The following is an 18,297-nucleotide window of genomic DNA, read 5'->3' on the forward strand; positions in this document are numbered from 1 at the left end:
TCTTTACTCACAAATTTTTTCATCTAGTCTCGTTAAATGATCAGAATAATATTCCCCGGTTATTGTTTTACCCTTTTCAAGATAATTAATAAACAAAATGCCTTTAGCATCCCAAAAACCGATGCCATGACCTTTCCTGCTGATGGAACCGATTTTGTCTTCTTTGGTACTGAACAACCAGCTTCTGTCCACTGTTTTGACTGCTGTTTGAATTCTGGTGTGTAATGGTGAATCCAAGTGTCATCCATAGTAATAAATCAATGCACAAAATCAGTTTTATTCTTGTTAAAATGCCTCAAGCACTGTTCAGAGATTTTCATGCAAGTGTGTTTCTGATCTGCTGTGAGCAAGCACGGCATCTGTCTTGCACAAAGCTTTTTCATTTCCAATTCTTCATGAAAAATATATCCTACACTTTCTTTTGAAATGCCTATAGTCTCAGCAATTTCATGCACCTGTCATCCAATACCATATCGTGCACTTGATCAATGATTTCTGGTGTTGCTACACTTTTTGGACATCCTTCACTTGGATCATCTTCAAGGCTGGTATGGCCACGTTTAAACTCGGCAGCCCATTTCTTAATTGTCGAAAATGAAGGAGAAGAGTGCCCATAACCTTTTATGAACTTCGAATGAATTTCTTTTGCCGTTAAACCTTCTTTTACTAAGAATTTTATAACTGCACGATACTCAATTTTCTCCATTTCAAGGGATATAGACAACACTTTTGCTTCAGACAGCTGTATGAAACAAACTAGATAGAATGACTTGCAATTTCTTATGGATGCTTATGGAATTGGCAAAATATTTTTCTTTACTTAGAAGAAAAACATTTTGCCAATAATGTTGCTATCCATGGTCGAGAACTTTTCAGACACCTTCGTAGACTTATTAATGACCCATCTCTTACCTACTCACTCTTCCCACTTTTGCACAGACGTTTGGTTTCTGCAATATGTGTATTCTATAAATATTTCCATGTAAAATGTTCATCTGAAATAACATCAATAAGTCTCCCACTCAATACTAAGCCTGTTGGAACATGCACATCAAGCCTTTCATCCTACTCAACATCCTTTCACAGTGCACCTTGAAACCAGCAGAACAAGTTTCTTTTCCTCCTCCTTCATCCCTGCTACTGCTGTCTTGGGGAACAGTCTTCACCCTGATTTGTTTCTCAAGGAATAGAATATACAGTCTTTTAAATCAAATTTAAACAAGTTCTTCCTTTCTCAACCCATACACGGTACTAATGTATATATGTTCATTAACCAATCTCTTGTGTAGGGCCCAACATTAAAAAAATCCAATTTTCTCTGAATGGCATTTAAGAATACAACAGGCCATTGACCAAAAACCACTTTGCTTAAATGCCATCCGGCTGCTTTTGGACCATATAGTATCCATCATGAGATGGTAAATCATCTATCACCATCATCATGAATCAAGCATTGCACCTTTACAACGGAACTTTCTGTGAGAGCATATTTCTGGATACCTGACAGAAGACAATTATTATTACTTTTCCTAATGCAGTGAAGGATCCAAGATCCATAAATAACTACTGTCCAGTTGTTCTGACCAATTAACTACTTGGTGCAAGAGTCTGAAAAAAAAAATGGTTAACTCTTGTTAACTATTTTCCTTTTTTATCAAAACACAATTTTGCTTCTGAAAATATTATTCTACTGCTGATCACCTAGTCCAGCTGGAGGCATCCATTAGAGTTGCCTTCCTAAAATGTGAGCATGTAGCATTGGTTTTCTTTGACATAGTAAAGACGTGTGACACTGCTTTGAAATTTAAAATACTGAAATATCTACATAATTTTGGTCTTAGAGGGACTCTCCCTTTTTATCAAAAGGGAGAGTGAAGGTCAACTCAATAACAGAACAACTTTCTCCAATGGTAAGTAATGCCCTCTGTGATATGAGGGCAATAGAAAGACAGCTGAAGCAAGTGATTGACCATCTCTCAAAATGGGTTGAGATTTTCACAGCAGAAGACAGTTTGTTTGTACTTTTGCCACAGACATGGTATTCATCCTGATCCTGAACTCCAATTAGGACAAACATTAATTCCAGTTTGCACCTGAAGCAGAGTTCTTGAGACTTATTGTTGACAGCAAACTCAGTTTGCTCCCTCATATATGTCATTTATCTTCTATTCAGTTACCCAAAGGGTGGAAGATGTTCTTAGCTTTGTTTGTACAAGGCATTGATAGGATCAAAACTTGATTAAGGGTCCAATGTTTATGCTTTAGCCAGGGATAGTACACAGTGATAGCTAGTCCCTATTTACCATCAAGCTATCAGAATTGCAACTGGTGCATTTTGAACATCACCTGTTCCTAGTCTGTACATTGAGTTAATGAATCACCTTTATCATTTAGATGGCAACAGCTCTCTCTCTGCTATATGCAATGAAATAAAATCTTCTCTAGACCACCCAGCATTGCCAACTATTTTTTGTTCGCAATGGGAGAATTTGTACAACATCCAACAGGTTGCCTTAAAACATTATGGTTTGCAAGTAAAAGTTCTCCTACAAGCTCTATAGATTGCAGTAGACAACATAGCCATTACACCACTAAATACACTTCCTCTGTGAGAGTTGTACATTCCAGCATGTAGCATTTCTTTCAACAGACTACTGAAAATTTCCAACCCTCCGGTTGTCTAAAAGCAATTCTTTGCTCATAGAATTGAATACTTTGATTTTGTGCTTGTCTGCATGGATGACCTAGTGGAATCTTCTGCTATCTTTTTAGTGTTATATCTACACAAATTCCACTAGAGTGTACCAACTTGACAGCCAAGCTGTTTGCAATAGAGGTTACACTAAAATACATCAGATTGCATCTCTATCTAAAAGTATACAACATGTTCAGAATTACAAAGATCTCGCTATTCGGAATAGCTAGATCAAGGTATACTAGCTATTCCCACTAGATCAGCTTGTTCCTCAAAAATCCACTCTGTCTGCCATACATTGATTACCAGCAGATTATCAGACATGCACTTCTATCCCAGTAGCATAGCAGTCATCTTGAAGTAGAGAGACTTATAATAATCTCTACCAAATTAAGCCTGAAATTAAATTATGGCAGATTAGTCTGCACAAGGTTTGAAAAGAGGAAGTTGAAATTGCTCAACTCTGCATAGGTCATAGTCATCTCACATGTGCTGCTACCTGTTGAGAGGTAATAATGTGCCTGTGTGTGAGTTTTGTAATCCTGGATTCACCATTTGTCATATTTTAATTGACTGTCCTCAGTAATATGGATGAGTGCACTCATTATTTTAGCTGTATTCATAATCTGTCAGAGTCCTATACACTCGGACATATTTTATCAGACTCAGTAGACATTTCTTTTGTTTTTAAATTTATACAGACAATTAATATATTTTACCTTACATAGATCCTTTGTGCTGTTCTTATTTATACAGTCATTTTTTGTATATGTTACTGCTATTGTTCAAAAGTCATTAATGTATGTTAATGGGTCAAAAAAACCGTTAAAATAACCTAACCTTTCAGAAAATCATAGGTATTTCAATGAACTTTATGATTAAAACCTCCTTATAGCCACATATTACATATACAAATATCCAAAAAACTGTTAATATAACCTAACCTGTACCTTTCAGTTAAAGTTGAAAAATAAAAATGTGCTCTACACATTAACTAAATATCGTTAGATAAAGTTCAAATTTTATCTCTCACACACACACACAAAGATTACCTACGAGTATCTATCTTCTCATATGATGTATTTTACATATGCAATTTACTGTCAACAAGTTATCTTATTTGTGTAACATTTGGTAGCAATTTGTATATGTAATATGTGGCTATAAGGGAATTTTAATAATAAAGTTTATTGAAATACCTATGATTTTCTGAAAAATTAGATTAGGACCATTAATGTGAACATTAACCAGTTAAAGTGAATTAGGTAATGTATTTCAAACGTTAGCAGTAACATATATACCATTTTTATACCTTGTCGTTTTATTATTTATGTTTTAGAACTTTTCACACTTTTTTTCATTGATTGTTTTATACCTGCTTTTAACTTTATATATATATATTTGTATTAGGATTTACTCGGTTAAACAACATGTTTTTGATTTAATTTAAATGACTAAAACACTGAGAATAATAAAGAATACGGTTTAATGGGGATACTACTAGTTTCGTTGGTAAACCAACTTCTTCAGGTGTCAAAATACAAAGAATTATACACAATCTGACAGAAACATTACATAATAACAACAACAGATTTATTAGAAATTGTAGTACAGTTTAAATTGGAGGCCGCACTACAGTTCCGGTGCTGACTCCAATGTTTATGTGTACATGTGATATCGCAAGAACGCCAGCACTGGACAGGAGAGCTGTGCGAATCAGGTAAACTGTAGCTAAGGCTGCTATTCATGTGGGTTGAATCGAGGGTAATTTCTTTAGACTCAAGAATACGTCTTTCAAGTTCATCATAACAATTGTGAATATTAAAAGTTTGAGACCAGTCTGTTTGATGTTGGTGGCCTTCATCAGAGTTTATAGAGAACAAGACATGGCTGGTGAGAGCACTGGCTCAGATTCTGTTATAGGATTATATCTCTTTTGTGCTCCCTCAACACAGAGAAGAATAGATTTATCAGTCTATCCATAGTAAGGTTTCCCACAATTACACATAATCTTGTATACTCCTGGGAACTGAAGATGGTGATGTTTTTCTTTAGGTTGGCTAAGGATAGAACGGAGTTTAGGAAAAGTAGAGAAACGTGTTTTGATGTTGAACTTTTTTAAAATTTTAGCCAGTTTGGGGGAGTGGGAACTAATGAAAGGCAAGGAGATGTAAGCTCTGGGGGGGGGGGGGTAGTAGTAGTAGAATTTTCATTAGTTGGTCGATGACGGCGAAAAAGAAATTTCTCAATGCTTTTTAAAGTAAAACCATTATTAAGAATTAAGAAAGGTCCTTTTGAGGAAATTAAGTTCATTTTGATTTCTTTTTTAGAAATACTTTTATATACACTTTTTAACTTGTATACTGCTGTGATAACTTACTGGCACAGTCTGGCCACAGCTGTCCTCACAGTGTAAAACACCAACCAAAGAAACAAACAAGCTTATACCATGATTTATCCAGATTTTGCTAAAGCATTTGCTTCGGTACTGCATGATAAACTACTGTTGAAATTGAGCAGAATGGGAATGGACAGTCATTGGTAGCTTGGTTACAGGGGTGGTCGACTGATACTAGCCAGCAAGTAGTATATGGAGGTTCAAGTGCCACAGGACTGTGTGCAACAGAGTTCTATCCTAGAACTACTGTTATTTAACTTATATATCAATTATATAATTGATGATGTGAAAGGAGATGTTCAATTGTTTGTTGAATGATGCTAATAAGTTGAAAAAAGCAATGTCAGGAAGTTCTTATATGTGGTTGGTACAAGAGGATTTGTATAGATTGGTGTTTTGAGTTGAAGAATGGGGAATGTCATTTCAATGTTGCTAAGTGTAGAGTTGTGCACTCTGGCCAGAGAAGATGGAATGAAGTTTACTGTATTGCTTCTGAATGTGGAGAAGGTAAGGGATCTTTGTGGATAGGGAACTTAAGATCAGAAGACACATCGCAAAAGTTGGGTTATATAGAAATTTGCTGCTATATTGTGAAGAACATTGACAAGTAGGATAAGGAAGTGATAATTACACTATATAAAGCACTAATTAGACCTCATTTGGATTTCAGTACACATAGATCTGGTAACCTGGCTATGTTGGCAATAAGGAAACAGGAGAGAGTACAGAGGTGAGTAACTATGACTGTCTTGGTACTCTGGAATATTGAGTATGAGACCAGATTGAGGGAATTTTCAGAGCTTGGTTGACAGGAAAAGGAGGGTTGATATGATTGAGACATGATTTGTTGAGAGAAATATATCAAATAGATAAAAGGAAATTGTTGCATAGGATAATAGGTGATGTGAGAATGAGCAATCAGTCCTGGAAACTGTACAAAGGTCATGTGAGTAAGGAAGTGAAAAGGAGATTTTTTTGCTTTAATAGTAGAATGCATTGCCAGAGTGGGTGATGAATGCTCCAACATTACACTAGCATTACACAGAGTTAGCCTAAAAGAAATAGACACTTTCAAAGTTTTACAGAAAGAAGAGTTTTAATAGCATGGCTGAAATGCTTGAGTTACTGAGCGTGCACTTTGCAAAAGTATATCATCCAGGTGGTGACATTGAAAAAATGAAGGAACCATTAGTTTATACAGGAATTGTGATGAATGAAGTGGAGGTGAATAGTCTATTACAGAACCTTAATGTGAATACATCTGTAGGATTGGATGGTATACCAGCACGGGTCTTGCGTGAAGCGGCTAAGGAATTATCAGTGCCCTTGACCATGTTGTTTAATCTGAGTCTCGGGTCTGGTTTAGTCCCGAAGGCGTGGAAAGAGGGGAAAATAGTTTCACTGCATAAAGGAGGATCCAAGACTATGGTGGCAAATTACTGACCAATCAGCATATCAGGAGTCATTGTCAAGGTCTTGGAGAAAGTAGTCAAGGGAAAAATACAGAAATGGATTGATGAAAATGAGATACTGTACAGGGGACAGCATGGTTTTGTGAAGGGTAGATCATGCCTCAGTAACTTGCTCAAGTTTTATAACAAGGTGACAGCAGAACTGGATAAGGGAAATGGGTTTACAGTGATACTGATGGACCTGGCAAAAGCGTTTGACAGGATACCACATGGAATTCTAATCCGTAAGCTACAACATATGGGAATGGATATAGGGTTGGTGAGATGGATAGGTGGGTGGTTGATGGAGAGATATCAGAGTAGTTTATTCAGGAGTAGAGTCCAAAAAACGGCCTGTGACTAGTGGTGTGCCGCAGGGTTCTGTTCTTGGACCACTGCTGTTTAATCTGTTCATTAACGATATAGGGAAGGATCTAAGTGGAACAGTTCATTTGTTCACTGATGATGCAAAGTTGGGTAGGGGCGATAGTGAATGTAGAAGATGTCAAAGTCTTGCAGGATGACTTAGATAGATTGGAGTTCTGGGCTAAGGAGAATGGATGTCAATTTAATGTGACAAAATGTAAGGTTATGCATTTTGGGGTGAAAAGATTAGCAGCAGTATACCACATTTGTGGAAGTGTACTCCAAGAGATTGATGAGGCTAGGGACTTGGGAGTGTTGGTGGATAGGGAAATGAAGTTTAGGGGGCACATTGCAAAAGTAGCTAAAACAGCTCATCAACTCACTTGGTTATTGAAAAATACCTTGACGAGCAGAGATAAGCAAGTTATTGTACCTCTGTGCCGAGCCCCGATAAGACCTTATCTCAACTACTGTGCCCAGATTTGGTCACCTCGGTTCCTTCTTGATGAGGAGGAGGTGGAAAGGATCCAGAGGCGAGTGACTAAGATGATAGCAGGACTATGGAATGAACCATATGAGAACAGGTTGAAGATTTGTGGGTTGCAGAAACTACTTGATAGGCGGAAAAGGGGAGTTATGATTGAGACATTCAAATTGCTAAAAGGATTCTATAAGATTAATTCAGAGGATATTTTTGAGATCAGGACTGGTGGTGGGAGAACTAGGGGACACCCATGGAAACTGGGCAAGAGTGTGGTTAGCAGTGGTGTTAGAGCTGGGTTCTTTACTTTTAGAGTGGTAAATGAGTGGAATAAGCTGCCAGAGTCAGTTGTGGGTGCTATGACAGTGAGCGAGTTCAAGGCAAGGTATGAAAGGTACTGTGAGAATGTCAAATAGTTGTGTGGACCTGGAGTTTAGGGCCTCCCTCGATGAGTCTAAGGACTTGCTGGAGTAGCCCCGAAATAATAATAATAATAATAATAATAATAATAATAATAATAAATACTTACATGGCTTGAAGAATATGTCCTGAAGTTTACATGGGTAAGTTACAAGTGTTCTATGTGTGACCCTTTTTTAACACAACAAATATCAATTCGACAGTCCAGTTCTTCCCAAACACTTCTCAGTTCAAACTGTCTATAATAAATTTAGTTTAATCCTTTATCCAAGTATGTGCAAACAAAGTTTGCGCCTGAAAGTATCTTCAGGACTGGGGCAAAGCGGTACAACACCGGGCAACTCCTTTCAAAGGTGGAGCAAGCTACCAACACTCCTATCTCAGTATCTCCCATAATGCAAAACACATCTCCTTGTGGATATGTATAATGCTATGCATTAAGGAAAGGGCCACTACCCAGAATAGTTTCGACCTTTATTGAGGTCTCTTCAGTGGGAGCCAGGCCCAAGTGGAGATTCCAGGCAGAAGCATTAGCAAGGTCATCTCCTCCTATAGGAGCTGCCAAACGGTGTGCCACCTTTTTATTAAATTACTCTGGATTTAGAGAAAGATGTTGAAAGTTTATTTTTTACTTGGTCAGACTATAATACCTATAGTACTTTTTTGCCCCAGTCCTGAAGATACTTTCAGGCACAAACTTTGTTTGCACACACTTGGATAAAGGATCAAACTAAATTTATTAGTCTGACCAAGTGAAAAATAAACTTTCAACATCTTTAAGATGTCTATTTCTTTTAGGCTAACCCTGTATGATATTTATTGTGGTATGCGAGTGTTTGGCCTCCAGTGATGAATCTTCTGACAAGCATGGAAGTAATACTACTAAACCTTTTAGTTTAAAGTATAGTTAAGAAATCACTTGTTTCTAGGTAGTCTGAATGTGTTCAAAGCACGGTATGATCAGCTGTGTGTTTGATAAAAGGACCTTCCAGATGAGTCTTGGGTAATAATAATAATACATTTTTTTTTTTTTTTCTATAAAGATCAGAATTGTCCTTTTTTTTCTATTACAGAAGTAGGAGATGAAAATGGTTTCTTTTCTGAATTGGTGAATATATATATTCACCACATATACATATATAACCACCATACAGGATAGATGTTGAAAGGCTTATACGCTGGTTAAACATGATAACTAATAATTAAGGAATTGGCAGCGTACACTAGGAATATAAATTAAATTGGAAAGTATTTAATAAATACTTTCCAATATTTCAGCAACGTCACGTTGCCATCTTCTTGGGAACTTAAAATAAAGAACAGGTGCATGCAAGTACTACATAACAGCAAATGAGAAACAAAGCGAGGAAGCTACCGTTTTCCTAAAGTCCTGATGGTGCCCCCTGGCAGGCTATATTGGTAGTTATTGGCCTTTGGGCTGAAGTTCTTCTGATATATGTTTCCCAAATTTGGGGCAGTCTTATGCACCCAAATTTGTTGAGGTTTAGTATGTTCCTAAGGGCTGAGGCTAATTCCATGAATAGTATTTCATATTTGAACTTGCTGCGGTGTATTACTGTGGCTTTCTTCCACCTTATTCTGTGGCGGGTATCCAGAGCATGGTCTGCAAGCCCAGAGTGGCTGTACTGGTGAAATCGGATGTAGTCCTTGTGTTCTGAGATTCTGATATTGCTGTCCTGCCTGTTTGGCCAAAGTAGGACAATTTACAGCTGCAAGGGACCTGGTATACACCAGGTAGGTCTAGAGGAAGTGGTTGGTCTTTAGTGGAGCGGATAAGGGATGATAATTTTCTATATGGTCTGTAACAAGCGGTTAAGTCATGTTTTTTTAGGATTTTGTTGATTTTTTCTGATACACCATCACACATAAAAAAAACTCAGCCCACTTCAAGAAAACCTTACACTCTAACATAATGACATAATGGTCATTATGTTAGAGTGTAACAGTTTTGACGTCTCCTCCTTATTCACAAATGTCCCCCTCAAAGAAACCTTAGAGCTAATCCAAGCTAAATTTCCTCCCGATATCGCAGCCCTATTTCAGTTCACAATGAACTCAGGCTGTTTCGTTTGGCAGGAAAAATTCTACAAACAGATAGAGGGGGACAGCCATGGGTTCACCACTTTCCCCACCCTTAACCAACTTCTTTATGGAGACTTTTGAAGAGAAATCCTTAAACTCAGCACCACAAAAACCTACCATATGGCTTCGCTATGTTGATGATGTGTTCACTATTTGGCCACATGGCCTGGATACACTCCTCTCCTTCTTAACACACTTAAAGAATCAACACCCTAGAATCAAGTTCACCCTGGAAAAAGAGAAAACAATAGCCTCCCCTTCTTAGACACACTAGTCACCTGCCAACCTGATGGAACTTTGGTTTTCTCAGTTTATAGAAAACCCACCCATACATATTACCTGTCAGTTAACAGGTAGTAACTCCCTTATGTCTCCCACATCTGGACATATACCATGGAAAAGTTTGACAAGTCCCAAGTGGTTGCTGTTAATATATCCAAGGCTTTTGACTGGGTCTGGCACAAAGGCCTGTTAAGTAAACTCCCATCATTTTTTCTATCCCCTGACTTCTGCAGTTGGACTGCCAGCTTTCTGACTGGATGCTCACTTTGGGTGATGGTGCATGACTCCTTATCTTTTTAAGTATGCAACCAAAGTAAGGAGCTTACAAGACTCTATTCTCTCACCAACCCTATTCCTTCTATATATGAATGACTTACTCCAGCAGACTACAAACCCATTACATAGTTTTGCTAATGACAGCACATTTCACTCCTCCATTTCATTTGACCAACCTGGCTCTGCACAAATCACCACAATCTCCAGAGCCTTAACCACTACACCTTAAATAGTCACCAAAACATTCATCAGTAGGATTTGGATAATCTGGTTAATTTCAATGCAAGCAAAACATAGCTCTCTTATTTCACACAAAAAAGAACACTTCTCTTCTTGCCTTACTTTTGACAACACTCAAATCCATATGCATGATGAGATTTATCTTCTTGGGATAGCACTAACCTCAAATCTCTCTTGGCACAAACATATTACAAATATTGCCTTCTCTGCCTCAAAAAAGTTAGGTTTTCTTTTTTTTGATGAACAGTATCCACAAATACTTCTGTGGATACTGTTCATCAGAATTATCATCAATAATAACCCCATTCTTTTTCCAATCAGTTCAAACACATGCAGTAACTAATCAACACTCTCTCACAATGCATCTCCAAACTCACAGAAGATTCTTCTCCTCATATGCCATCTTATGTGTTTCCCAAGGAATACGATCCATAGCACTTCAAGATAATGGGAATGAGTTCCTTCTTGCCCATTCATGGTACTAGTGTACTATAGGTAGGCCAACCTCTCATGGATGGGTTTCCATTAAAAAAAAAAAAAATGCATACACATAACATGTTTGCTGCACTTATAGGTGATTATTAGCATGGGAAGGAATATGATGTACTGTAAAAACAGATGTATATTTTCCAAATGTTGTGCAGAATGAGATCCTGGTTCTTGTTAGACTGCCATGTGAGTGCCCAGAAAAGAAGACAAAATGAAGCTAACAACCAATCCTTTTCATAGTGTTCTGCAAAGATATGGATAGTAAATGCCAGTAAACCTTTTGTTTGTGGATGATGTTGCTACATTATTTGCCTTCTTGAATTTTGCACCTTTTCTATCTGATCTTTGTAAACCTTGCTGCAGGATCAGCAATTTTATGTACACCAGGATATTTCAGGAAAGTAATACTGTTTTTTTAATGATCATAAAGGATTTAATGTGTCTAAGCCAGTGGCAGCCGGTGAAGTGGAGGTGCTGCCTATACAAAATAAAAAATTCTTTTTCTTGTAATTAATAACCAATTTATTAATAACTAAATCTGTAGTAAATCAGTAACCAATTTATTAATAAATTGGTTACTGATTTACTGATTTATTAATAAATCAGTTAATAATATATCAATTTATTAATAAATTGGTTACTAATTAGGAAAAAAAAAATTTTTTTTTTTTTCTATTTTGTATAGGCAGCACCCCCACTTAAAATTTCACTGGCCACCACTTGTCTAAGCTTTATCTAAGTTTATAGTAGACTGATGGCTATATCTTGTAGTATAGTGGCTGTTTTTTTGTAAAATCAGAACAAAGCATGGTGGCCTTATATCTAAAATCAGTGATTGCTCATCACTGTTTTTTTTTATATACAATAGTCTTATAAAGAGTTATTTTTCAGGTAATCATTAGGAATGGATTTGTTGTTGTTGAGAAGGTCAATATCTTTCATCATTTGTCATCTCCTAAGATATAGATATATTTTTAGATGGTAGTGATGATAATTTTTGTCAAGGATGGTAGAATTAGTTGGTATGAAGATATTCATTTATTTATTCGTATGGGGTTTCCCCCATTCCTCGACCGCCCCTTAGGACTGGTTGAGCCCTCCTAATGAGGGATTAAGTATGTATTTTTTACTGTAGCCTGTGTGTTCGTGGGGCTAGTTTGCCTGCTTGTGGGATGAAAAACCCCAGATAAACTGGGGGGGACCCTGCTGTCCACTTCCAAGACCGGCTAACTAGGCTATGGCTGAAGAAGATCCTTAAGCTCCTCATGTTGTCAACAGGAATCGAACCTAGGACACTCCTTCCCCAGGCATATGGTTGCGAAGCGCATAGCCACTAGGCTAACCACGCAGATATAAAGATATTGACAAGCATGAAATAACTTTCTAATGTGATGTGCTTCTCCAGGCTTCTTGTTTGATTAATATGCCCAGAAAGGGAAGTTTGTTTCTATTTTGCCAGTGAATTTCATTTTGTAATAGAGACCATTTAGAATATTTAGAAATTAAGATTATTAAGGCTTTGTTGCCAGACAATAAAAATATTGTCCATGTAATATCACCAAGAGTTTGAACAGTTTGTGATAAGATTGCTTCTTCAAATTTCTTCCTGTACAAGTTTTTAGCCATTGACAATATACAGTTGAGTGCTAATCTATATTGTTGATTATAAATCATATCTTGCCATTTGAAGTAAGAGGAATTTAGGTTCTTGGGGGGTAGGGGTTGCATATTTGGCAGGTACTTATATTCTGTATGTAAAATGGTTTTCTCTGCTAGTGCCTTCATAAACCATGATACTACATCCACACTAGCCAGAATGTCAGATTGATTTGCTTGAATCGTTGCAAACAATGATAAGTTAAATTTTGTAAATCAATTACAGCTGATGGTAATGATCCAGATGCTTAAGCAGTTTGGGAGAAGTTAAGTAGAACTCATGCCACCTACTTTTGAGCAGATAAGTATGTATGCCATTTTTTTTTTTTTTTTTTTTTTTGTGAATTTCTCAGTTGTAAACCTTACAACTGAGAAATAAGATGGTGTGATTTTAGTTGTTTCTTTATATCACAAGACCAGCGGGGCATGTCGTTCATAAGTTCATTTGCGTTACTATGAGTAGATCAAGTAGAATAAATATTTATTTCCAAGTAGGTGAAGGGGTCCATCAGAGTAGCTGTAAATTTAGCTTTGTATTCTGTGCTGTTCATGATACTGATGCATTCCTTTTATTTGCTCTAAGGACAAGCATATTTGTATTGCATTGTAGGTTAATTGCATATCATGTTCCAAGGCATTTTAAATTATTTTTCACAACATCAAAGTCTAAAAGGCAACTACTGTTTTGAGTTTAATATTTGCATTGGTAAAAAATATGCACTTCATTTCTTTCTCCACACTTGCCATGATATGACTGGAATGCTAAAGAGTGTTGCTACAAAACTGAAATGTTTTCTTACAGTTGATGTTTCTATATGATTTAAATTATGGACAAAAAAGATGATAACTTTACCCTTTAAAGACTTTTTCTTTTTATAAGGATTTATTCCTTATAAAAAGAAAAAGTATATTTTTCACCATACTTGGTGAGACTTCATGATTAACAGTTTCTATACTACAAGATATAGTCTTGTTTCCTATAAACTAGTTCAGATGATTCAAATCTTTTGCAATCTCCAAAAGATAGTATTCCTCTCCTGAAATATCCCGACATCTATAAAATCTGCTGTGACAAGGCTTGCAGGAGTCAGAACTGGAAAAGTTACAAAATTTGAGATAGTGAACACTAGTAATATGGACCATAAACAAAATAGTAAGTCAGGCTTTTTTGTTCAGGTCTTTGTGATTGGAAACTGGCTTTGATGCCATGCAAAATGAGACATAGATCTCATTCTGTATGATATTTTGAAAATTATTTCTTTTTGCAGCATGTTAAATCTTCCCTACACCAATAATAACCTACAAGCTATGTGAAATGATAATTTGTATATGACAAATGCATTAAATGTGTCTTGCATGAGTTTGCTCCCAGCTTACTTCCTGTGAGTCTCTATAGATTTTTATGCTATTTTCTAGTTATCGTACATGTTCATCCTGAGCGATGTTTACATATAACTGATAATGAAACATATAGTACACTGGGAACAAGAATGGAAGTAGATTAAGGACAAATTAATGTTCTAGACTGGGCAAGTAATGATTCCAACAGACCTGCTAAAGTTTGTGAGTTCAGAAGGCTATTGGTATCCAGTTGAATGCCAGAACCTTCTTGGATATTTACTTTCTGGGAATGGAGGGGTGGAAACCCCAACTTGCAATTCACTATAGTAACTGTTTCTCTGGTCCCTATGAGCTTACTGTAGTAAGTGTCTGCTTACTACAGTAGTTTTATAACTATGAGAAAATTAATAATTTTTTCATAGTTATAAAAATAAAGTTATAAAATAATAATTAAGTTTCCAATAGTTCGAAAAATAAAATGAAACGGTGTATTTTTGTGAGCATTTGAAACATAATCTCTCTCTCTTTGTACTGGTTCTTAGTCACTTATAACACGGTTTTGCACTATATGAGATTTTATAGCAATTTCACTACCTTATTATGCAAGTGTTACCTGTTTCTTTGTGACTCCTGCTCATGAAAGGTTATAAACCTATAGTTCATTAGTATTGTCAGTGAGCTAGTGTTTTTATTTTGTGAATTTTTTATTTTTTTTATATATTATATATATTTCAAGTAATTTCAGTAACCCCTCTCTAGAAACCAAACATGGAAGTTTTTCAAGCCTCCAGTAAGTGAGCAATGGTCTCACACTTGGTAATAAAATTCCTCCCCCACCTAAAGACAAACTTCCATGTCCACAGTGGGATTTGAACCAACAGGATTGTTGGTTGGAGATTGGATATGTGGTCAACCATGCCAACAAAAGGTATATTGCTGCTCTTGCATTTATGTGGGAAAGAAATTTTAAACTTTGTGTAGATTTATATGCTTCAACTTTCACTCCACAAATGCATATAGTGGTCTGATATACTGTGTGTGTGTCGTGCTGTCTGAATGCTTTCTATGCATATAAATTGGTTGCATCTCGGTCAGCATTATTTTATTTTTATGCTAAAATGTTTTATTTTTTTTAGGAGTGTTACAAGCACATAAAGAATGATACTGTTGTAGCAGCCAGAGATGAAGTATTCACTGCTAAGGTATGTTTCATTAATTTTAAAATCAGTAGTTTACCTGATTTTTTTTTTCTGCTTATCCATTTATTATCATTTTTAAACCATTGGAATGTGTTCTCTGAAGCAGTTCTCTAGTTTTCAAAATAATTTGAATAGTGTAATGGCTGCTATTGTATTATTATCTTACAATTTCAAACTTAAAAGATAAGTGCACTTAATAAAAATTAATGGGAGTAAAGATAGTTTGCTACACATGAAAAATCTCTTTTCTTTCTTTCATTGTTTATAGGATGTAGAAATTATAGAGGCTTCTTTAAGAAGCCACTATGATGAACTATTAGGAAAACAGAGTGTTCAATATTAAAATAATTATGGAGGCATCTGCTAAAGCTTGTGAAGCTTTAGTTAGCTGCCCAACTTCTATAATAATAATGGCTTAAGAATCTCTAGAATATGGACAGCCTGCATTAGATTGATAACATCCAGTTGAATTAATTTCAGGCACACAATTCGATCAAAGTGCCAAATAACAGTTTTAATATAAGTGATTGAAGTAATCTGGGTGACGATTAAAATAAGTGAGGACTAATAAATAGATCATCAACAGTTTCCAATCCAGGACTGTAGAAACCAAATGGAATATTCTCAAACCCACTATATAGCACATGCCCATACCCAATAGACTAAGACTATAGGCCATCACAACCTAAAAATACTGCCAGCATTTTTATCAGAACTGACTGATAAAAAGATTCTAATGCTCTTCAGCCACCTAAAAATAATGGAACTTTAGGCATTTTAAAGCTAATGAAGTCTGGTTATCTAACTGTTGATGCATGTGCATGCACACACACTTTAAGTGATTGGCTAATTTAGTTATAGTTTGCTATAGATGATGATCTTAATGTGAAGGTCAAAATGTCAAGTAATTAAATTTATTTTGTCTTAATTATTATTCTAACATGGTGGTAGTTTCATATTTTTTCCCTTAATAAACAGTCACTGCTTCATTGATCAGGATTCTCTTGAGTCTTCTGATTTTTATTATTATTATTGCACTGGCATGTACTTGGAGTCTTAAGACTCATCGTGGGAGACTCAAACTATCAACACAGTATCTATCATACCTCTCCTTGAAACCATTAACAGATTTAGAAGATTATTCCAGTAATTCTAAAATAATCACATTACCACATTTCATTCTTGTTGGTTTTTCATCATAGATATGTCCCTTGCATTACCACAGACATACATTTATGCATTTGTCAAATTATCTGGCAACTTTGCTACCCAGTGATGTTATCTATGTTCAGGTAACTGTATGTCCTTAAAAATCAAATATGATAGGTTTTCTGGCTGAAATAGCATTGTCTATATATTGCTTCTAGAGATTTATCAAAAACGTTCATGAAGTTGTTTTCATTTTTCAAACATCCTTTGTCTTGAAAGAGATGTACATTTTTAATTAGGTAAATTAGATGAAGGCTGATGCTATCATGAAACTGAATTGCAAAATCCTTGTAAATAAAAACTGCTATCGTGTATATTTTTATTTTTCATCTGTTTCAATAATCAAATCCATCTACATTCATAAGAGAGGTGAGCAAAGAATTTGAAAGATATTAAAAAGTCCAAAAAACATGAAATGCTCACTCACAAAGTAGAATAGTAATCAATTTTTTTCCTTTTCTGTTTAAAACAGAAAAAGGTACAGAAAGGTTTCACAACTTTTTTTTTTATAAGCATTTTCAGAGATGATTACTTTATTATAACCTTAAATCTATTTAGAAGTTATATGTTGTAGCTCATTCATTTTCTTTGTTGAAACTACTGGTTTCTATGCTAGTTGTTTAATTTGAAAGTCATACTGAAGATGACCTTGATACTGGGGCAAAAGAATAATGTTAAGTAAAATCCATATTATGTTTAATTAGTTAAGAAGTTATATTCTTTTAATCCTTTACACAACTTTAAGCAAACCAGGTTTGCACATGAAGTGTTTTAATGATAGGTTTTACTTTTGAGGTCAACAGCCTATATATACAGGGTGGTTCAAAATTCCACGTACAAACTTTCAGGGGAGGTAGACAATATCAAAATCAACTGTATTCACATAGGAAAGCATGACCGGAAATGCTGCCCAAAAGTGATAGGTGGCGCTGTTCGCCAGCACTCCAGGCGAGCAGTTGGGGCTTCCTCATTCAAGCTATTGACGGCGTATGAAGAACATGCATCGTTTTATGAACGCTGAGATGGCAGACATGCACCTTGTTTACGGGTTAGCTGAGGTGATGGACGAGCTGCTGTACGAATGTATCGCGAAAGGTACCCAAACAGATATGTACCACATCACCAAATGTTTGCGCATTTGCATCAGAATTTGTGTGATTATGGATCATTCAGAGATCGCAGGCATGATAGTAGGCAACCACGATCGACACGAAATCCCACCATGGAAGAGGTGGGATGTTGCATGCGATGGACAATAATCCAGAGACAAGCACACTTGCTGTTGCCTCTGCTATAGGAGTATCTCAATCCAGTGTATTGCGTGTTTTACACTCTGAGTCCCTACATCCATTTCATCTGCAACGGGTCCAGTTACTGATGGCCGAAGATTATCCTCTATGTGTGGAATTCGCACGGTGGTTTTTGCAGAAAAGTGACATAGATCCGGATTTTCCAACTTGTGTTTTGTTTATGGATGAAACTTCATTTACTCGTGAAGGGGTTTTCAATCACCACAATGCTCATGTGTGGGCCCATGAGAACCTACACGCTGTGTGATCACATGCTGCACAACAACAATGCTTCGCCATTAATGTATGGGTAGGTATCGTCGCTGACTGTTTAGTCGACCCATACCTGTTACCACCCCGACTAGACTCCCAGAGATATCGGACCTTTCTGGAAGAAGTTCT

At 36.3% G+C, this 18,297-nt stretch overlaps 1 protein-coding gene across 1 annotated transcript in view; it reads left to right on the forward strand.

Annotated features, from left to right (window-relative positions):
* The window catches only part of LOC150095249 (protein FAM135A), a 455,287-nt gene that overhangs the window by 210,894 nt on the left and 226,096 nt on the right, over positions 1-18,297 (forward strand). The window contains exon 10 of the mRNA XM_090409881.1: positions 15,335-15,400. Coding sequence (XP_090266007.1) covers positions 15,335-15,400 — 66 coding nt within the window. The remainder of the gene's footprint in view (positions 1-15,334; positions 15,401-18,297) is intronic.

The sequence above is a fragment of the Typopeltis vanoorti genome, chromosome 20 (assembly GCF_054136105.1).
Source record: "Typopeltis vanoorti isolate ZY-2024b chromosome 20, IOZ_Tvanoo_1.0, whole genome shotgun sequence".
NCBI lineage: Eukaryota > Metazoa > Arthropoda > Arachnida > Uropygi > Thelyphonidae > Typopeltis > Typopeltis vanoorti.